This window comes from Chiloscyllium punctatum, chromosome 4 (assembly GCF_047496795.1).
Source record: "Chiloscyllium punctatum isolate Juve2018m chromosome 4, sChiPun1.3, whole genome shotgun sequence".
Taxonomy (NCBI): domain Eukaryota; kingdom Metazoa; phylum Chordata; class Chondrichthyes; order Orectolobiformes; family Hemiscylliidae; genus Chiloscyllium; species Chiloscyllium punctatum.
In genome coordinates, this window is record NC_092742.1 from 58004543 (window position 1) to 58027579 (window position 23037).

The 23037-nt window shown below is 40.1% G+C and overlaps 1 protein-coding gene across 6 annotated transcripts in view; it reads left to right on the plus strand.

Moving 5' to 3' along the window:
• Positions 1 to 23037, plus strand: part of kiaa0586 (KIAA0586 ortholog) — a 521487-nt gene that overhangs the window by 401705 nt on the left and 96745 nt on the right. For all 6 annotated transcript variants that reach the window (XM_072568823.1, XM_072568824.1, XM_072568825.1 and 3 more), the window contains exons 24-25: positions 840 to 1014; positions 3859 to 4105. In XM_072568823.1, coding sequence (XP_072424924.1) covers positions 840 to 1014; positions 3859 to 4105 — 422 coding nt within the window. The remainder of the gene's footprint in view (positions 1 to 839; positions 1015 to 3858; positions 4106 to 23037) is intronic.

Sequence of the window (23037 nt, forward strand, 5' to 3'; positions counted from 1 at the left end):
TGTTTACTTTCAATGTTAAGTGCATTTCCTTTTCTTGTTGTAATTGGATTGTAAATTATTTCCCAAACTATACTGTTTGCTTCACATATTTTTCTTTGGAAGGTCAGTTTGATAATTCAACAGTTAAATATATCCTACTGAACCACACGTAGCAAATGGTCTTAAATTTGATCCTGTATTTGTGGTGAGTTAATCTTTCTTAGTCATTGTGGCCACATGGGGTCCACTGTATAAGAGAAGAAAGAAATTAACCATAGTATTCTGTCCTATTTGGATTCAGATCTAATGTCCCTCACAAAAAAAATAGATGCTGTCTGGTCATGATCATATATTAAAAATAGTTGTTTGGAAGAGGATTGTTATATCCCCAAAATGTCTCAGCATTAAACATCACCTTCAGGAGGGAAGGATAAGAATATAAACTTCCATCGGAATGGAACAACTCTTTGCACTGTTTTGTTATTGGTAAGTTTTTGGGTTGAGTGAACTACTGTTTCAGATTACGATGTAAACATTTATGCTTGTATAATGTGAAAGAATATGATCCATTATTTCTCAGTTATATTATTCATCTTTTGACAGAAACAAAATATATTCTGATCATAAAAATTAGGTAGATGTAACTAAAACATGTATTTAGTTTGTGAAAATATATTCTTGTAATTAATGCATGGATTAAGGAAATGGCAGATTCAGGATCTTGGCTCCGTGAACATTCTGACAGCAAATAATTTCACTTTGTATAATCTCTTCTCACATATGAGTTGGAGCTTTTGGGTTATGCTCACATTAAATCTCCCTGTTTATTTAATTTGCTTGATATGCTGCCATTCTTGCAGATGATGTTGGTCCCAACACCAGATCCAACCCCACGACACACTCCATCGCCTCCTGTTGGACGTCTGTCCTTAATCCAAACACCAGACGTTACACCCCAAGATTCTGTCGCAATATCAGAAGAGAAAGAATCAGAACTTGAACCAGAACCAGAACCTTTACTGAAATCATCACCAGGTGAATGGGAGCTTCTTTAAACTCAATGTCTGAAAGTGTTTTGAAGCTCCTTAGTGTAAAATTGTACAATAAGTACGCTGTAATTTATGCTAACATTAGATCAGATTCCAGCACACTTTATGTTATATCATGAGATAAACTTGAAAATTATTGTACTAGTCACAAGAAGTTTCACTTATGCAACACCTTTAATAAACTATCCAAGGCGTTTCACAGGGCATTGTGAAGAGGTGAGAGGGGTAGGTTTTAAGGCAATCCTCGAAGGAAATAGATAGTCAGGGAGAGCTGTTTAGAAAAATAATTCTAGGGCCTAGGCAACTGAAGGCATGATCTCAAATGATGCAGCAATTAAATTCAGGGATGTTCAAGTGACCTGAATTGAATGAGCACGAGAGAATAGACTTTTTTTCATGGAGACTGAATTCACTGGTTTCAGTCTTCTCACAAGTTAATTAGAGAATACGCCTGCTACTCCAGTACTGGATGTCAGATAAACAGCATGATAATTTAGCAACAGTAGGGAGTTGAGGAGCTCGTGGGAAAATAGAGCTAAATGTGATCAACTTACATGTGAAAACTAGCACTGTGTATTCAGATAATGTTGCCAAGCAGCAGCATGTGGATGAGAAATAGGAGAGGGCCAAAAACAGACTTAAGGTCATGGTGCAGGAACAAGAACAGAAGCCATCGTAAACGACTCTGGTTTCAATAATATAATTAAGAATGGATCCAAGTGAGATCAGTCACACCCAGTTGGATGATTGTGGAGAAGTATTGGAGGAAAGGGTATGGCAGACCTTGTCAAGGCTGCAGGCAGAGAAGAGAAATTTTACTTTAGTCGGTCACATGGATGTCATTTCTGACTTTGGTGAGAACTATGTTGTAACTGTAGCAGTTCGGAAACCTGATTGGAGAGATTAAAATGCAGAGTTTTGGGAAAGACTAATACAAATTTGGAAGATAATCATATATTCGGGAATTTTTGGAGAGGCAAGGGAGGCTGGAGACGAGGTGATAGACTACTGATGATAGTTTGATCAAGTACTTTTTCAGGAGAGGCAAAATGTTGGCAGTTTTGATGGAGAATGGCAGTTCTTAGCGAGAGAGAGCTGTGAACAGGATCAGCTAACATGGACTGGAAGGGAAATTGTGCAATCAACAATTTACTGAGATAGGATTAATGATTAATTATTGGATAACATTGCCTTGTTTGTCATTCTGCTTTCTCTTGGTGACATTATTAGCCTCATTTTAATTGTTTACTGACATTATGAAGGCGCAACTTCCCTTATGACAAGATTGAACCTAATATTCTAAGATGGTGTGGCAAGGTGGGGGAAGACCAGAAAGTAATGTTGTGTTCTTTCCACGCATCCATAAGTTAATAAAACAAATCACTATTTGAAGATAAGTGTAAACAGAATTAGTGAGAAGGTTAGAGACTGCTTGTGTACACAGAGTGTGTTTAAAATGTAGAATTTTCCAGCACAAATCATTGATGAAGCAAAGTCCATAAATTATTTTGAAAGGTCTTCAATAAAAATGAACATTAAAAGGAATGGCAAATAAACAGGAGAATGAAATTAGATCATGTGGCTTTTCTAGAGAAAATCTCTGGCATAGAATTTAGCCAAATGACCTTCATCTGTACTGTTTCATTTTTTGAGTCTGCAGTTAAATTAAATTTAATTGAAGACAGGTTTTGTAGGTTTTGAACATAACTTTTCCCAAAACATTGAATTCTGCTGTATTACATTTTGGAAAGGGTAATGTAGGAGCATTGTTTATTTGTACAGTAAGTAGTTACTCCATCGAGTAGACTAGTGACTATTCTCATCAGTAGGTTCCCAATAAGCTTGTGAGTTTGTACTCGAAATAGAGTAAAGGTGCTTCAAAGGAAGAAAAGGTAGGAATGTGGGCCATTCCATGACTCAGAGAGGGGCTGAGTATGGGAGCAACATCACACACCTTCCACTTCTACAGCTGCAAAAGAAGTAAGTAAATAATTTCAGAATGGACTTTCTCTAACCAATTTCGTATGACAAAAATTGAAAAGGTGTAATTAAGTTAGTGAGTAGACTGTTGACATAAATTTTTACACTCATTCTCGGAATGATATATCGGACATGGAGAGAAGGTCAGTGACAGTTTAGCAGCATGAGACTGGGGTGTGGGTACTTCTTTTCAAATCAACCAATTTTTCTAAACAATCTGTTCAGAAATGTTACTACAGATCCCTTGAGCAGTTAGACTTGAACCTGAATCTCTCGATTCAGGAATAGGAACATGACCTCTAAGCCATAAGAAGGCCCTGGGGTGTGGGTACTTCTTTTATTTAACCTGTTTTTTGAATTAGCGTGTTCAGAGATATTATTACATACCTCTGGAGTAGTTGGGACTTGAATCTTGGTCTCTTAGTCCAGGAATAGGGGCATACCATTGTGCCATAAGAGGACCCTGAGGTGTGGGTAGTTAACAAGGAAGGGACATTGGGCAAACGTGAGTCATTTTCTCTGGGAGATCATCTGTCTGATATGTTAATGAGGGAATTGAAAAGGAAACTGGGGAATTTGCTTAATTCTGGTAGAGTAGTTAGAAGCTAGGAAAAATTATCTTCATTTTAAAACTAGAATTGATAAATGTGAACCCTGAGAAATTTCTTCATAAATATTTGAAGTTGTAGAAAATACTGCATCGGCAGGTCATAGAAGATGAGTTAATTAAGATATTTATCAGTAGCAGATACTAAATGGTGTGGTAGGTTTGACGGTTCAAAGGCATTTTCCCTAATCTTGTCCTTCTTTGTTGTGTCTATTATAAATAACAATAATATTTGTAATTCAGTTTTAGATGCTGCAGGACTAGCATCTCCAGGAAAATCAAGTCCTATTGGTACTCCTGTTGCCACACCATTCTGTACACCCTCAAGAGTGTCAACGCCATCACCAGTAACAGAACCCATCTCTGAGAAGATAAAGAGTGCAAGCTTCATGCTTTCACAGCTTCCAAACCCCTGGGGAGATGTAGCGCTCCCTCTGGAGGAAGAAAATCCCAGCTCATTTCAAGAAGCAACACAACAGGCAAGAGCTATGTAAGTGATCTATTACACAGTGAATATATAATGTCAACTATCTGCAGCTGCTAATGTAAACAATAACATGTCAAATCTTATTTCTGTCCTGTTACCACTCTGTGCACTTTTTGCGATAATGCCATCAAATCAAATGGGCATTCTATAAAATGTTACAATGCAGGCAGTATCCACGAAATTTCACAATAAAATAAAATAGGTTTATTTGAAATCACAACTTTTGGAGTGCAGCCCCTTCGTCAGAAAGCTTGTGATTTCAAATAAGTCTGTTGGACTAGAATCAGGTGTCATGTGACTTCTGACCTTGTCCATCCCAGTCCAACACTGATACCTCCACATATAAAATAGGCATGAGAGTAGCAAATTGCTGGACCTTTAAAAAACGACAATTAATATAGTACATCCATGTTGAGCAGTAAGGGTACCGATCGACATAGGAAGACATCTTTTGTTAATTAATATAAACATTCAAATCACACGCCACAGAGAAAGGCCAATCGGCCAATCATGTCTATACAAGCCACAGAAGAACTATTTAGCCTAATACCTATTTCCAGCTCTTAACCTTAGTCCTGTAGGTTATGACATTTATGTGCACGTACGGGTGTTTCTTAAATGTATTGAGGGTTTCACATTCAATCATCCTTTCAGGCAGTGAGTGCGTCATTTGGGTGAAGAAGCTTTCCTCAAGTCCCTGTAATCCTTCAACAAATTACTTTTAGTTTGTGGCCCCTGTACATTGACATATTTGCTGATGGAAATTGATTCTTGTTATTCACACTACCTCGGCCTCTTATAATCTTCTGCACTTCAATTTAATCTCCTTTGTCCCCCATTGTACCAAAGAAAATAGCTTCAGCATACTAAGTCTTTCTATATAGCTAAATTCCTCAGTCCTGGCAACATCGTCGTTAATCTCCTCTGCTGTTCCCTCACAACCATGGTGGTACAGTGGTGAGCACTGCTGCCTCACAGCGCTAGAGACCTGGGTTCAATTCCCACCTCAGGTGACTGACTGTGTGGAGTTTGCATGTTCTCCCCGTGTCTGCGTGGGTTTCCTCCGGATGCTCCGGTTTCCTCCCACAGTCCAAAGATGTGCAGGTCAGGTGAATTGGCCATGCTAAATTGCCCGTAGTGTTAGGTAAGGGGTAAATGTAGGGGTATGGGTGGGTTATGCTTCGGCGGGTTGGTGTGGAATTGTTGGGCCGAAGGGCCTGTTTCCACACTGTAATGTAATCTAATCTAATCAAAAAACCTTCCTGTAATGTGGTGACCAGAACTCTACACAGTGTTTGAACTACATTAAATCAAAGAAAAGACAAACATTCTCAGCAAAAGGTAGAGAGATTTGAAGGACTTATCCAAAACCTGGTCAATACAGTGTGTTTCAAGAATGGTTCTAATGCTGGTGTGTGACAGAGTTGGATGGGTTTAGCAAAGAAAATTCTTAGCATGAAAGTCAGTTAGTGAATTTTAATAAGATTTGTAGCTCAGGTTGAGGTTGTGGATGTAGGTTTGCTGGTTGAACTGGAAGGTTTATTTTCAGATGTTTCGTCACCATATGAGGTAACATCTTCAATGAGCCTCCGAATGAAGCACTCGTGGTGTAGCTCGCTTTCTATTTATATGTTTGAGTTTCCTTGGGTTGGTGATGTCATTTCCTGTGGTGACATCATTTACTATGGTGATGTCATTTCCTGTTCTTTTTCTCGGGCGGGGTGTGGTAAATGGGGTCCAAGTCAATGTGTTTTTTGATAGAGTTCTGGATTGAATGCCATGCTTCTAGGAATTCTCGTGTATGTCTGTAACCATCCTTTGAAGCATCACCAGTGCTTCATTTGGAGGCTCACTGAAGATGTTACCTAGTGTGGTGATGAAACTTCTGAAAACGAACCATCCAACTCAGTGAGCAAACCTACATCCATGAAGGTCAGTTGCCTGACTGTATAGTATTTTAAAAGGAGCCAATTTTACTAATCTTTCCTGAATTAACAGTGAGTTTATTATTTACAAAATGTGAAAAGACTTAGTAATACAACTGATGTACACACAGATTATAAATAATAGGTATGTCTAGAAAGATAAAAGTAGAAACAAGATATATGGATCAGTCACTGAATTATTTGTGAAAAGCAGAAAAATGTGGCAAATCATATCTGACGAACTTGATTGTGCTTTTTGAAGAAGTAACACAGGATTGATGAGGGCAGAGCGGTAGACGTGACCTATATGGACTTCAGTAAGGCATTCGATAAGGGAGATTGGTTGGCAAGGTTAGATTTCATGGAATACAGGGAGAACTAGCCATTTGAATACAGAACTGGCTCAAAGATAGAAGATAGAGGGTGGTGGTGGAGGGTTGTTTTTCAGACTAGAGGCCTGTGACCAGCGGAGTGTCACAAGGATTGGTGCTGGGTCCACTACTTTTTGTCATTTATATAAATGATTTGGATGTGAGCATAAGAGGTATAGTTAGTAAGTTTGCAGATGACACCAAAATTAAAGGTGTGATGGACTGCGAAGAAAGTTACTTCAGATTAGAACAGGATCTTGATCAGATGAGCCAATGGGCTGAGGAATGGCAGATGGAGTTTAATTTAGATAAATTCGAGGTGCTGTATTTTGGGAATGTAAATTTTAGCAGGACTTGTACACGTAATGGTAAAGTCTCAGGGAGTGTTGCTGAACAACGAAACTTTGGAGTGCAGGTTCATAGCTCCTTGAAAGTGGAGTCACAGGTAGATAGGAGAGTGAAAAAGGTTTCTGGTATGCTTTCCTTTATTGGTCAGAATATTGAGTACAGGAGTTGGGAGGCCATGTTGCGGCTGTACAGGACATTGGTTAGGCCAGTTTTGGAATATTGCCACTGTTGGAATATTGCTTGCAATTCTGGTCTCCTTCCTATTGGACGAATGTTGTGAAACTTGAAAAGGTTCAGAAAAGATTTACAAGGATGTTGCCAGGGTTGGAGGTTTTTGAGCTATAGGGAGAGGTTGAATAGGCTGGGGCTGTTTTTCTTGGAGTGTCGGAGGCTGAGGGGTGACTTTATAGTGGTTTATAAAATCATGGATAGGATAAATAGATGGGGAGTACAGAACTAGAGGGCATAGGTTTAGGGTGAAGGGGAAAGATATACAAGAGACCTAAGGAGCAACATTTTCATGCAGAGCGTGATGCGTGTATGGAATGAGCTGTCAGAGGAAGTGGTGGAGGCTCATAAAATTGCAACATTTCAAAGGCATCTGGATGGGTATATGAATAGGAAGGGTTTGGAGGGATATGGGCCAGGTGCTGGCTGGTGGGACTAGATTGGGTCAGGATATCTGGTCGGCATGAACAGGTTGGATCGGAGGGTCTGTTTCCATACTGTACATCTCTATGACTCTAATTGAATGTGTGGCCATTTTTGTGGAGGTTGATATTGATATGATGTGGAGGTGCTGGTGTCAGACGGGGTTGGACATGGTCAGAAATCCTACAATACCAGATTACAGTCCAACAAGTTTATTGATGTAACAGGTTTTTGAAGAGCTACTCCTTTGTCAGGTGAAGTGGAGAGAAGCACAGGCACAGAACAAATAGGCGGAGAGATCAAAAAACATTAGAAATGGGGTGAGTTGAGTGTCGACAGGCTAATTACCAGGTCTTTGCAGGTGATCATAAGTGTCAGACGGTGTGAGTAAAGTGTCAACAGCTGAATAACAAGTGAAGGGATGACCTATGATCCAATTAATTGAAGCAGAGAGATAATTACAAAAAATTAAAGAAAGATGGTGCTGGAATCAAACCAAATTGCTGGAATAACATGATAGGCATGCTGAGGGTTTCATCAAAGTATGAAGTAATCCAAAACTGTCCAAAGTAATTAAGGTAGGCAGATGATAACATGTTAGCAAGGTGATGGTGTCAAAACAGAACAGCAAGGAAGATTTTACCAAAACAGAACAGAATGGTGGGGTTACGTGTAGCATGACATGAACCCAAGACATGAAGCTGTTTTGTGTGTATGGAATTTGGCTATCAGTTTCTGCTAGGCGATTCTGCATTGTTGTGTACCTTGAAGGCTACCTTACAGGAAGCTTACCCAAAGATCGGAGGCTGGAAGTCCTTGGCTTTTGAAGTGTTCCCTGACTGGGAGGGAATATTCCTGTCTGGAGATTATTATGAGGTGTCCATTCACCCGTTGTAATAGTGAATGTATGGTCTTGCCAATATATCATGTCTTAGGGTATCTTGCCTGCAGCTTATGAGGTAGACATCATTGGCCGATTCACATAAGTACTTGCCGTGTTGGGTGGTGTCAAGAGAGTGGTGCTGAAAAAACACAGCAGGTCAGGCAGCATCCGAGGAGCAGGAGAATCAATGTTTCGGGCATAAGCTCTTCATCAGGAACCCACGTGTTGTTGATCTGACATCACTTGCAGAGGTTGCCGTGGCAGGGTTGTGTGGAATTGTGGTCACTTTTGTCCTGAAGTCTGTGTATGAACACTGGTCTGTTTAAGGTTTAGCAGTTTTTTGAAGGCAAGAAATGAAGGCTTAGGGCAGACCTTGGTGAGATGTTCGTCGTCATCAATGACATATTGAAGAACATGCCCTTCTCCACTCTGGGGAAATACTGGACAATGAAGGGTACTTGATCAGTCATATCTTGTGTCTGTGTTATGAGGAGGTTATTATAGTTTTTCACTGTGGCACATTGGAACTGGCGATTGATGCGTTGAGCATCATATCCCATTCTTATGAAGGTGTCTTTTAGCATCTTTAGATATCCATCATGTTCCTCCTCATCTGAGCAGATCCTGTGTTGTACACCAAGCTTGTCCATAGGACATGGCTACTTTTACATGTTTTGGGTGGAAACTAAAGAAGTGCAACACCGTGAAGTTATTCGTGGGCTTGTAGTAGAGTGAGGTACTGAGGTGTCTGTCCTTGTTGGAGATGCATGTGTCCAAGAATGAGCCTGATTCTGAAGAGTAGTCCATGATGAGTCTGATGGTGGGATGAAACTTGTTGATATTGTTGTGTAGTCATTTCGATGATTCCTTGCCATGAGTCCAAAAGAATGAAATGTTGTTGATGTATTTGGTGAATAGCATTTGTTGAAGGTTCTTATAGCAAAGAAATCTGGCTCGAACTTGTGCATGAACATGTTGGCATATTGGGATGCAAGTTTGGTCCCTATGGCTGTTCTGTGTATCTGGATGAAAAGTTGTTTGTCAAATGTGAAGACATTGTGGTCAAGGATTAAGCTGGTGAGTTGCAGGATGGCATCTGGAAATTGGCAATTGTTGGTGTTGAGCACTGAGGATGTTGTAGAAATGCCATCATCATGGGGGATGCTGGTGTAGAGTGCCGAAATGTTCATTGTGACGAGGAATGTTCCTGGTTCAACTGGTCAGTAAGTGCTGAGTTTCTGTTAGAAGTCTGTAGTGTTGCAACAGAAGCGCATCTCCTGACGGCTTGAGCATACATGTCAAGCCTAGGGCAGCGGCCTTCCAGAGGGGTCCAATTCGACTCATTTTTTCTTTGATCACTGTACTATAGATCTGTCTGTTGACTTGTTATGATCTCATTAGTTTGTACAATTTTGGATTACTTGATACTTTGGTTAGACCCTCGGCATGCGACTCCTATAACTATCATGATATTCCAGCCACTTGTTTTGTTTCCAGCGCCATCTTATTTTTGATTTTTGTAATTATCTCTCTGCCTCAATTAATTGGATCATAGGTCATCCCTTCACTTGCTATTCATTGGAATTGCATGTTGGAAAAATGACCACAGTGGTTTTGGGTGCTGATCTGTGGTCATGACACTTCTCCCACATGAAGAATTAAGTTAGGTTTATTCTTATTTAATTGCAAAGGATAAAGTAAAATAAACATACATTACAACACCTTCTCTCGTTCTCTCTCACACACACACACACACTCACACACACACTCACACACACACTCACACACACACTCACACACACACTCACACACACACTCACACACACACTCACACACACACTCACACACACACTCACACACACACTCACACACACACTCACACACACACACACTCTCACACACACTCTCACACATGCACTTAGCTTTTCGAACTTTTTGTCAGGGTATCTGCAAACACATTTGATTTCCCAGCAAGAAGGTGGTTTTTAAGTGGTGCAATTGAAGGATCAAACTCCAACCTTAAACCTTTATAACAGTGCTGGGAAGGCAGCAGTGTAGTGGTAAGGGTGCTGGATTAATAATCCAGAGACCAAAGTAATGCTCTGGGGCCCCAGATGGTGAACTTGAAACTTTGCAATTGAAACTTTCAAGGTAAATGTAAAGTTTCCAGAGTCCTACTAGACCAAAGAGCTGCTTTCTCATGAAACTGAGGGTTCCCACACCAAAGGGGAGGGGCTCAGAAGGAGACTCCGACATGATAACCTGGGAATTGAACACATGCTGTTGGCATCATGCTGCATCGCAAACCAGCTATACAGACAACTGAGCCAACTGACACTCTGTTGAAAATTTTATCACTACCAATAAAATCACTATTGATTGGCATAAAAATACATTTCATTCACTAATGTCACTTATGTAGGTCTGGCCTATATGTGACACCAGATACCAATGTCAGTGACTCTTGACTGCCCTCTGAAATAGTCTAGCAAGCCACTTATTTGTAACAGCCTCTTAAAAAGTCTCAGAAAAAGAGTGAAACTGGATTGATCAGCTGGCAGTGTTTTAAGACAATGGCTAAACCTAGTACTGTTAACACTGCAAAGTCATCCTGACCAATATCTGAAGGTGCCAAAATTGCATAAGCTGTCTTATTGGCCAGTCAAGCCACCTGATAAAATCATAATAACAGAATCATGCCTTGCAGAAATTGTCCCAGAGGACACCAAATCCATCCTTGGGTATGCTGGGTCCAGCCAGCAGGCTAGACCCAGCAAAGGAGGTGACATTTGGGAGGGAATATCCTTTGTGTTCATCAAATTGACCCTGAGCCTCATGATGACTCACATCATGAGGACAAACCTGTTGGTACTGCCAGGAGAAGCACTAGCCATGCCTGAAAATGAAATATCAATCTGGTGAAATTCGGCCTACTTTTGTGCTAATTAGATCTAAACACTGCAGTCCTACAATATTTATTTGTGAATGGTAGTGGACAATTGAAGAATTCACTGGATGAGAATAAATATCCTCCATAGATATCCTCACACTCCATGATGGGGGAGCCCAGCCTTTCAATGCAACAATCTTCAAACAGAAGTACTGAGTAGATGATCCATCTTGGCCTCCTCAAAAAGTCTGCAGCATTCAGATGCCAGTCTTCAGCCAATTTGATTCACTCCATGCAATATCAAGAAAGGGTAGGAAGCATTGAATATTGCAAAAGCTGTGGGACCTGACAACAGTTACCAATGGCACTGAAGATGTGCTCCAGAATTTGTCATGCCCCTAACCAAGATGATGCAGTGCAACTACAACACTGGCATCAACCTGATAATGTGGAAAATTGCCCAGGAATTTTTGTTATAACATGGAAACTTGGAGCTAATCAAGCCCAGCCATTTTCCGCCCCATCAGTCTGTACTGGATCGTCAGTGAATTGTTGGAAGGTGACATTAGAGAACATAGAATATTACAGCGCAGTAAGGCCCTTCAGCCCTCGATGTTGCACCAATCTGAAGTCTAACTATCCTACACTATTTCATTTTCATCCATATGTCTTTCCAATGACCATTTAAATGCCCTTAAAGTTGGCAAGTCTACTCCTGTTGCAGGCAGTGCATTCCACGCCATTACTATTCCCTGAGTAAAGAAACTATTTCTGACATCTGTCCTATACCTATCACCTCTCAATTTAAAGCTATATCCTCTCATGCTAGCCATCACCATCTGAGGAAAAAGATTCTCACTGTCCACCCTATCTAATCCTCTGATTATCTTGTATGTCTTAATTAAGTCATCTCTCAACCTTCTTCTCTCTAACGAAAACAGCCTCAAGTCCCTCAGCCTCTGCTCATAAAACCTTCCCTCCATACCAGGCAACATCCTAGTAAATTTCCTCTGAACCATCTCCAAAACATCCACATCCTTCCTATAATGCAGTGACCAGAACTGTATGTAATGCTCCAAGTGTGGCCGCACCAGAGTTTTGTACAGCAGCAGCATGACCACGTGGCTCCAAAACTCAATCCCTCTACCAATAGAAGCTAAACACCGTATGCCTTTTTAACAAGGAGAAAGTGAGGACTGCAGATGCTGGAGATCAGAGCTGAATATGTGTTGCTGGAAAAGTGCAGGTCAGGCAGCATCCAAAGAGGAGAATCGACCTTTTCGGCATGAGCCTGAAGAACATGGCTGAAGAAGGGCTCATGTCCGAAACGTCGATTCTCCTGCTCCTTGGATGCTGCCTGACCTGCTGCGCTTTTCCAGCAACACATTTTCAGCTGCCTTTTTAACAACCCTATCAATCTGGTTGGCAACTTTAAGGGATCTGTGTACATGGATAATGAGATATCTCTGCTCATCCACACTACCAAGAATCTTATCGTTAGCCCAGTACTCTTTATTCCTGTTGCTCCTTCCAAAGGGAATCACCTCACATTTTTCTGCATTAAACTCCATTTGCCATGCCTTAGCCCAGCTCTGTAGCTTACCTATGTCCCTCTGTAACCTGCAACATCCTTCAGCACTATCCGCAACTCCACAAGTTGTGTGGAGTAGTGTCATCCACAAATTTACTAACCCATCCTTCTACACCCTCATCCAGTTCATTTGTATAAATGATAAATAACAGTGGACCCAAAATAGATCCTTGCGGATAGATCCATTAGTAACTGAACTCCAGGATGAATATTTCCCATCAACTACCACCCTCTGTCTGCTTTCAGCTAGCCAATTTCTGATTCAAACCGCTAAATCACCCTCAATCCCTTGCCTCTGTATTTTGTGCAATAGCCTACCATGGGGAACCTTGTCAAATGCCTTACTGAAATCCATATACATAACGTCAACTGCTTTACCCTCATCCACCTGTTTGGTCACCATCTCAAAGAACTCAGTAAGATTTGTGAGGCACGACCTACCTTTCACAAAAACGTGTTGACGATCCCTAATCAACCTATTCCTTTCTAGATGATTCTAAATCATATCTCTTATAACTTTTTCCAACACTTTACCCACAGCTGAAGTAAGGCTCACCAGTCTATAATTACCAGGTTGTCTCAACTCTTCTTCTTGAACAAGAGGACAACATTTGCTATCCTCTAGTCTTCTGGAACTATTCCTGTAGACAATGATTACATAAAGAAGGCTCTGCAATCTTCTCCCTGGCTTCCCAGAGAATTCTCAGATAAATCCCATCCAGCTCAGGGGACTTAGCAATTCTGGAAAGTGTGAAAATAGATAACACCCTCCTCCTTGCAAACATCAAACCCATCTAGTCTCATAGCCTGTATCTCAGTATTCTCCTCGACAACATTGTCTTTTTCCAGTGTGAATACTGACGAAAAATATTCATTTAGTGCTTCTGTATCTCCTCAGACTCCATGCACAACTTCCCACTATATCTTTCCACAGTCATTCTTTTATTCCTGATATAGCTATGGAAAGCTTTAATATTTTCCTTATCCTACCTGCCAACGACTTCTCATGTCCCCTCATTAACAGTGCTTTAAAGCTGTACTCGATTAGCAACAAACTGCTCAGTGATGCTCAGTTTGGGTTTTGCCAGGGTCAGAGTTTCTGATCTTATTCTAACCTTAGTTCAAACATATGTTTGAAACATCTGAAGTTCAGTAGTGAGATAACTGCCCTTGATATTAAAGCTGCATTTGCCAGAACGTGGTGCCAAGAAGTTCCAGCAAAACTGAAATCAATAGGAATTGGGCGATGACTCTTTGCGAGTTGGAGTCATACTTTCACAAGTATGGCACAAAGGAAAGATGGTGTGATTATCAGAGATCAATCACTTCAGTCCCTGGACATCTCTGCAGGCGTTCCTCAGGGTAGTGCCCTAGACACATCTTCAGCTGCTTCATCAATGACCTTCCTCCATCATAAGATCAGAAATTGAGATATTCTCCAATGATTACACAATGTTTGCCAATTGCAACTCATCAGATTTGGAAGCAGTCCATGCCCAAATACAGCAAGAGCTGGATAATGTCCAAGATTAGGATGAGAAGTAGCAAATAATTATTCATACCACACCAGTGTCAGGCAATGCTCATCTCCAACAAGACAGAATCAAACCATTGTCACCTTGACATTCAATGACATCCTGGAGTTTACCATTAATCAGAATCTGATTTAGACAAGGAATGTAAAAACTGTGGTTACAAGAGCAGGACAGAGTCTAGGAATTCTGCAATGAATAGCTCACCTTATTCCCTAAAGCCTGTCCACCATCTACAAGGCATAATTCAGGATTGTGATGGAATACCCCTACTTTTGTGGATGGGTGCAACTCCAACAACACTCAAGAAGCTTGACACCGTCCAGAGCAAAGCACCCCACTTGTTTGGCACCATAACCACAACCATCCACCTCTAACACTCCGTAGGAACAATGTGTAACATCTACAAGATGCACTACAAGCATTTTCCAAGGTTCCTTAGGACTTTCCAAACCATGCCCTTTTCCTTCTAGATGGGTGTGGTCAACAGACATGGGAACACTTCCACCTGTAAGCTCCTCTCTAACCTACACACTACCCTGACGTCAAAATATATTGCCATTCTTTCAGTGTCACTGGGTCAAAATCCTGGAACTTTCTCTCTTCTGGGATAGTGGGTCTACCTACAGCAATGGACTGCGGCGGTTCAAGAAGTCAGCTCACCACCGTCTTCTCAAGGGCAGTAAGAATAGGCAATACATTCTCGAGCCTCGCCAGCAATGCCAACATCCCGTGAATGAATAAAAACATTTGCTGGTTTGTGTTCAGTAAGGACTTTGGTCTCCGTACCCATTTCAGACATCCCAAAGTGTGAGTCAGTAATAAACCGAGGGCTTCCTTCTCCACTGTAGAGTCTCAATAAAATGAAGACTTGTTTTGAAGACATATCCAATTGATGTGTCTCTCTTCCGTTTTGTCTTTCTGAAGGAGAACTACCCCTACTCTGAGGTTACTCACTTAACTGGCTGTTTCAGACATTTGGAGCTGCAAACTTAGGCTCACTTGTTAAAATGACCTTCAGCTTTTCAAAGACAGTTTACATTTCGGAATGCAGGCTACCTTTTTTTTCCTGTAGTCGTGGTGCAACTGCTGTACCGACATTTGGGATGAATTATCCATAGAGTCCACATATTCCCAAGAACCTCATGATTTCCTGTTTAGTTGTGGGAATGGGGAACTGGGATAATTCTCTTACTTTTGCAGCCTTGAGCAGTACTCGCCCTTGATCCACAAGCTATCATACATAGGTCACTTGGGCAGTCACTCATTAAGAGATTGACCACAAGGCCAGCTGACTGTATATTCAGAACGGGGCTGTAAGTTGCTCCAAGTGCTGTTCCCAGTTGTCACTGTACCTTAGCAATTTGTCTAGTTACACTACACAATTCAATAAGCCTGCCACTATTCTGGTTGAGGCCAAATAGCATGATGCAACACTAATATAACCTGTCAGGAGTTACGAAAGCCAAGATCTCCTTTGCATTGACAGTCAAGGGAACCTACCAGCACCCCTTGAGTCAATCTATCTTGGTAATGTATGAGGTTTCACCTCCTCTATCCATGCAATCTTTAGAGCTGGATATAAAATTTGAACCCTGTTCCGACTGGATCTCGATGAGCGACCACATCAAGTAAATAATTGGATCAATTCCTTCACTGCTTATATGGCACATATAGAACTGGGGACAGTTGCAGAGAAGCAGGTGGTCATGTCCAGGATTTCATGGTGACCCTCTTTTGTTTTGGGAGGGGTCCTACACAGTCCACTAACACCTTGCTGAATTGTTCCCCAAAAACCAGCATGGAAACTTTAGGTGTTGGTCTTATTGAGAGTTGGGGTTTCTCACAACTGGTTAAGTGTGGCAGGGCTCTGCAAAACCTTACTATATCCCTGTGGAGCTGTGGCCAGTAACAATGCTGGCTGGCGCAGGCATGGGTTTTGAATATACCAACATGGAATCTCATGAACCAGCTACCATATTCCCCTACAGTACCCAAGTAGCACTGCTACCTCGTGGATCACTCTCCATTCCTCATTAAAAGGTATGTGAGAGGGTCTCCATTTCCTCATCAGCACCTCATTTTTAATAATCACAGCATTCAGAAACAAATTGTGCCCCAGCTTTATTGTGAGTGATTTGATCTAGTATTTTTAAGAGTGGGTCAGCTTGTTGGGATACTACCTTGAGAGTTCTGTTTTTACTTTATTAGGGTTTTCTGGACTCTTGGGAGGTTTCAAATAACCTAACATGTGTGCCTTTAGCTTGCATTGTCACCTCAACTATCACTGGCTGAGCTGAGCTGGTCTGGCTATGGACCATGTGGATCTCACAGTCAGGGAAAATACTGACCTCAAATCTCCTGACCTAACTGGAATTCTTAAGACCACTGGTTACGGTATTGCCTTTGAACCTGCCAGGCCATTGCCAAAGAGCAGATCAGGCTATATACTGGCAAACTGATCGGACTCCCAAGATTACTGGTCTTAACACCAGATCAAATTCTAGGTGCACACGGTAAAGGGGGATGGATAAGTACCTTTTTTCAATCCCTTTTATCAGCACCTTGGCACTTAATGCACTCTCTGATGGGAAGATTACCTTTTGTTAGCAGTAGTGTTTGTTTGGCCCTGGCATCCTTGGTATCACTACAGGCTTGCTTGCCTTACCCTGGAGAAATGTGGCCACCACTGGTTCAAAGCCACCTGCTTAAACCTTTCAAATTTTTGGTACATCTGGTCCGGCCCTTCCCTGAGGTTGAGAAATTTGACAGCATGCCTTCTAGTATGAACTGATATGTACTTTGGCCAACTTTTTTTACTGCCTCATAGCCAGTGGCATTTCTCTCATGCAAGAGGAAGTAAGTTTTGTGTGCCTCCCCTGAAAGCTTATTCTGCTATAATGTGCACCAATGTTGGACTAGCCACTTTAACTGTTCTGCCACTTGCTGGTAAAAGATAAAGAAAACTTTTACATCTGCCTCCTCAAACTTACTAACTTATTAAATGGGAATGTTCCTGCACTCTTAAGTCTAAACTAGTGGTGCCGTTAAGGACACAATAGGATTATTGCTCCTCAGCTTGAGTGCTTAGTTCCAATGGTTTTACTGCAGTTTTTTTTCTGAAAGTTTTTCTCATCTCTCCTTGCTCTTTCTTCTCTTTCTCATCCATTCCCTTTTTTGCTGCTCCAATTTTAATCTCCCCACTGATAGTCTGTCCATTACATCGTCCTCATTTTCTAACTGTAAATCATTGGCTACCCCTTTAAATGTTTGGGTTTCATGGCTTTAGGGCGAAATTCAATCCTAAACCCTAACTAAATCTTTTAATTATTTGAGGGACAGAATATTTAAATACTTAAAAGTAACTCCTCCTATTTGGCAAGGAATGTTCCAGTATTGAAGCAGACACTTCTTTACTGTACCACTGCAAACTCAAGAATGCCTTTTTCAGTTTCTTTCCTTTAAAGTTGGTTTCATTGTGGTAATTTACATATTCTAATTCTTATGTTGCATCTGTGAATCCAAATCATGGCAAAAGTCCCCAATTTGTTCTGTCCGGATGATGTTCCCCGATTTAGTTTTTTTTCAAACAGGTTGCAAACTCTCAGATGAAGGGAGATGAAGTAAATCACCCATTTGATTGATTGCAATAAAGGTTAATTTCAACAGGATCCCTTACCTTTGCAGATTTCTTTCTCCCAAATCCAAAATAACTTGTGTTTTAAAAGCAGCCAATTTAACTCATTCAAAACTTAGTTAACTTAGTTAAATCCTTTTAAAGTAAAGGTTCCTTTGGCTCTGGGGAAAGGTATGCAAAAGGAAAGGGATCCTTATTAATTAATTTTGGTGCAACCAATCGAGTAGGTGAGTGGATAAAAAGGAGGGCCGGTTCATCCCTCTTCATCCAGAAGTTTAACAGTTTGCAGTATCCTGTATGAAACAGTAACAAGTTGAGGAACCTCACCCAGGGTCTAGGCATAACAATGGCCACCAATGATAAGGGGGATTGGGGGTAATGGGTGAAAACCCATGGTGTCAGAATTAGACAAACAGAGTTTGGTGAGAGTGTAGAGAGGAGTGAATGACAAGAGGTTTACAGTGATAAATAGCAGCAGAGATGCAGAGAGGCTGCAGAGTTTTGGGTGAGTTCAAATTTACTGAGGGCGGCAGAGTAGACAGGAAAGCACACAAGTAGCTGACATGGGTGAATGTTTCTGCAGCAGGTAGACAACACAAGGCAGAAGTAAGCAATATCACTACATATGTAGTTATTAGTGTTCCATATGATGTGTGATTAGAAGCAAGGTTTGAGGTTAAATAAGACACTGAGATTACAAGCAGTCAAGTTTAGCTTGGCATGATGACTCCAGAGGAGATGGAATTGGCAGAAATGGTTTGGAATTTATACAAGGTGTCAAAGGTTTTAGTTATCATGTTATTACACAAGTGGGAAATTTGTATGAACTAAGACTGAAGACTAGATCAAAACTATAAGTAAAAGATACCATACCTTAAGTATGTAAAATGTTAGAAGGATCATTCATCAGTGCTAAAGTTTATACTTTTTAAATGTATTTTGGAAAAGGAAATGCTTTGCTGACGTGTTCATTTGCTCCTTGTCAAAATCCCCACATTCGTTGTGATTAAAACTTCGAATTTTCTAAGGGTAATGTACATATTGTTAATATCTTACTATCAGAAATATCAGAAGTCACAAGTAAACCATTTTTCCAACAATTCTAAGTTCCAACAAACTGGTCATTGACTTGAGGTATCCCTGTAGGAACTGAATGGTGTGTAGTAAAGGTGTCGGCAGTGTAAAGTCATTTTACCATTTGACAGGGGAATGCCATTAATTTACACATACTTGGTGAATAATGTAAACAAGATACTGAACAACTTGGTATCTAACTGTAAATCAGTCTTTTGGGTCTGTAAAAATTGCATGAGTAACCATGTTATTGCTTTACTTATGCTGTTGCAGCAGTGTGATGATGACAACTTTCATCTGACAGCTAGTATGCCATCCAATCAGCATTGAATTGCAGCCAGATTTTCAACTGCTGTCAGCAAACTGAAAGTAGAACATTCTTCGAAGCCTTATATTTTGTTAGATATCTAAATATTTTGGAGTATATTTTGAGAATTTTTGTATCACCTGAATCCTTTGATTAATTATATACACATCATTATATATTTGAATATAGAATTTTATAATATATACTCCACCTCTTACCTTCCTGCGGCTTGTCATGAAATGAAATTCCATAACACTACAATTCAAACCCAATGTCACAAAGCACTTCAGTTCGTATCACGTGATTTAATCACAGGAAGCTTTCTGGTCATCATTACATACCATTTATACAGATTGAGTAAAATTAGCAACAATTTGAAATTTAAAAATTACATAGAGTAGCACACTTTGGAATACGTTGTCAGATTTAACACATTTTGGAACTTGGATTATACTGAAGAGTTTCTTGCATGTTGCTGCCATCATCAGGATATCTTCAGCTGTCACTGTTTTATAATAACCCCTATTTAATCTGCATGTAATGATAATGAAACTATCATAGCTACTGTAATTTCACAACAGTAGCTATTTGTGTCCACCTGTACTGGACTAACTCATAGCCATTGAAGAAGCAGATCATGGAAGTGAAGATAACAGAACTGGAAGTCACTGATCAACTAAACAAACAGAATGACAAGATATTCTAAATTAATTATAATTTTGTGATAAATCAAAGAAGAGGAGAAAACAAGTGAGAAAAGAATTGAGACAGTATAGCAATAATAAAGAAAACTGTGTACGTAGAAAGAACAAAATACAAAAATGGATTGGAAGAAAGTTGACTCTTAAAAGTTATTTTTAAGTTTCTGTGCAAACAGACCAACAAAAATAAGAAATGGGATGCAGACTGGTTCATCATTAATTAACATTAATGGATTGATATTAGCTTTGCTTATTTAGTCTGAATATGCCATCTTCTATTTATTTATCAAATCTGCATTTGCTTTTTGTTAGTACCCCCTACCCACTCTTATTTAGCATTATATAACATATAAAAGCAAAAACAATAATTTTGTCCATCAAGGCCACATCAGTATTTATGCTCATCTTGAACCTTCTCCTAGTTGTAGTTATACAGTATGGAAACAGACCCTTCAGTCTAACCTGTCCGCATCCACCTGATATCCTAAACTAGTCTAGTCTGTTTGCCAGCATTTGGCCCATATGCGTTTAAACCCTTTCTATTCATGTCGACTTCCAGATGCATTTTAAATATTGTAATTGTACCAGCCTCCATCACCTCCTCTGGCAGATTGTTCCACATACACACGATCCTCTGGATGAAAACGTTGCCCCTTAGGTCCCTTTTAATTTTTCTCTTGTCGCAAAATTATGCCTGCTACTTTTGTGACTCTCCTACCTCGGGGAAAAAGACTTTGGCTATTCACCCTAGCCATGCCCCTCACAATTTTATAAATTTCTATAAGATCAGCCCACATCCTCCCCCGCTCCAGGGTAAAAAGTCCCAAACTATTCAGCCTCTCCCTATAGCTCAACCTCTCCAATTCCAGCAATACCTTTTGTAAATCTTTTCTGAACCCTTTCAAATTTAATCTTTCTTACCTAACTCTATTAGCAAAATTCCCTGACTGCTTTTCACCATTTATATAAATGGTTTGGATATGAAGATAGAAGGTATGATCAGTAAGTTTGCAGAGGACACCAAAGTTGGTGATATAGTGGATAGTGAAGAAGGTTATCTAAGAGTACGAGACCTTGATCAGATGCGCCAATGGGCCAAGGAGTGACTGATATAGTTTAATTCAGATAAATGTGAGGTGTTTTATTTTGATAAGGCAAATCAGGGCAGGACTTGCACAGTTAATGATAGGGCCTTGGGGAGTGTTGGTGAATAAAGAAACCAAGGGATGCAGATGCATAGTTCCTTGAAAGTGGAGTCGCAGGTAAACAGGATGGTGAAGAAGGTGTTTGGGTTTCATTGGTCAGTGCATTAAGTATAGGAGTTGGGATGTCATGTTGCAGTTGTACAGGACATTGGTTAGGCCACTTTTAGAATGATGTGTTCAATTCTGGTCTCCCAGGAAAGATGTTGTCAAACTTGAAAAGGTTTGGAAAAGGTTTACAAACTCATTCTTCTGAATTACATATCTCATTTTTCACCATCAAAGATTGATTTGCTCCTGGTAGAAGTTTTAGTTTTCTTAATTTCTTTACCTGCTCCTCCTGGCAAACATGAGTAAACCTTACCCTTGCAAGTGAGATCTGGCACTTTCTTCTCAACCAACCCTTGACCAGGTTGTACATTCTGTTACAGCTTTTTAGCTTCCACCATGCTTTCTTTTACCAATTCAACAAAACTCACTGGCTTATCCCATTTTCCCACATCTGTCTTTTGCTAAATGACCAACACTGTGATTTCATGTGAGCTACTTTATTGCAGTGAAAACACCTGAGCTTTTCTCGTTCTCTTTTCTCCCACATGGATTTTCTTTTTACTCTGTGGTAAACTACTATCTTCAAAGAGATCGCCTCTCTCCTTACCACATGAGGATTTCTCTTTTCCTCAGTTTCTATCGCTCACAGATTGAAATTGATATCGGAAACCAAACTTTGATTTGTGAGCCAATTTATAATCATCAGCCATTTTAGCCATTTCATGAGAGTTTTAACTCTCTGTTCTTCCACATGAGTTCTCACAACTTCAAGAAGTGACTCTTTGAACTCCTCCAAAATAATAGTCTTTCCAAGACCATCATAAGTTTGATCTACTTGCAATGCCTTTATCTAACTATCAAAAATATTTAGTTTGATCATTTCAAACTCAATATACATTGGACTAGGGTCCCTCCTTCGATTTCTGAAATGTTCTTTCTAGGCTTCTTCGAGAGCTCATATGCACTTAAAGTGGCATTTTTAAGTTGACTTTCCATTCCAATTGCTAACTTCTAAATTTCAAACTCACTCTCTCTTTCCCCTTTTCTACTGCTTTTAATCATAATTCAAATTGTTTCATTTCCTTTTCATGTTCAAGCTGTTTCATTTTCAGTTGAATTTTAGCCATTTCCAAAGATTCTGATGGCATTCTTGGCAAATGTAAATGCTACATGATTGCCACAACTATCTCCCCTTTGCTCGCAGACTCAAGGCAAACCCAACTCCAGATGGTTTGCCAATTCTGAAAGCCATGCTTTGCTCAGTTTCTCTAAAAGTTCTGAAGCAGCTTCTTCCACTCCCTAGGAAACACTTTGTGACCTGAAGAGCTGGTACTATACAACCCACTACTGAATTCTACACCTGAAGTAAAAGTCGTAACACTTACCACTTGCTGCCTTTGAGTCTAACAATCCTAAACCTAACCTAAAATTAGAGATTTTGATCCAGACAAGAGCTCCCAGTTTGTTCTGGACCAGACCAAATCCCTTCAAAATATTCAGAAGATAGTTTCGATCTCAATTTTTTCTCACTTTAAAGATAAATTTAAGATGCTGAGTTCCAGATTCAATTCAATTGGTCAAACTACCAGATTTAAAGGAAAAGACACTTCATTCATTCACTATATTTAAAATACAACAAAAGAAAGAAGGAATTGGATTACCTTAACTCTATTGGAAAACTTAACAGAATAATAAATACAGTAACTATTACTAATTAACTGTTCCAGTATAGTTGGAATATAGTTACATTTCATAAACACACCTTTGTCAAA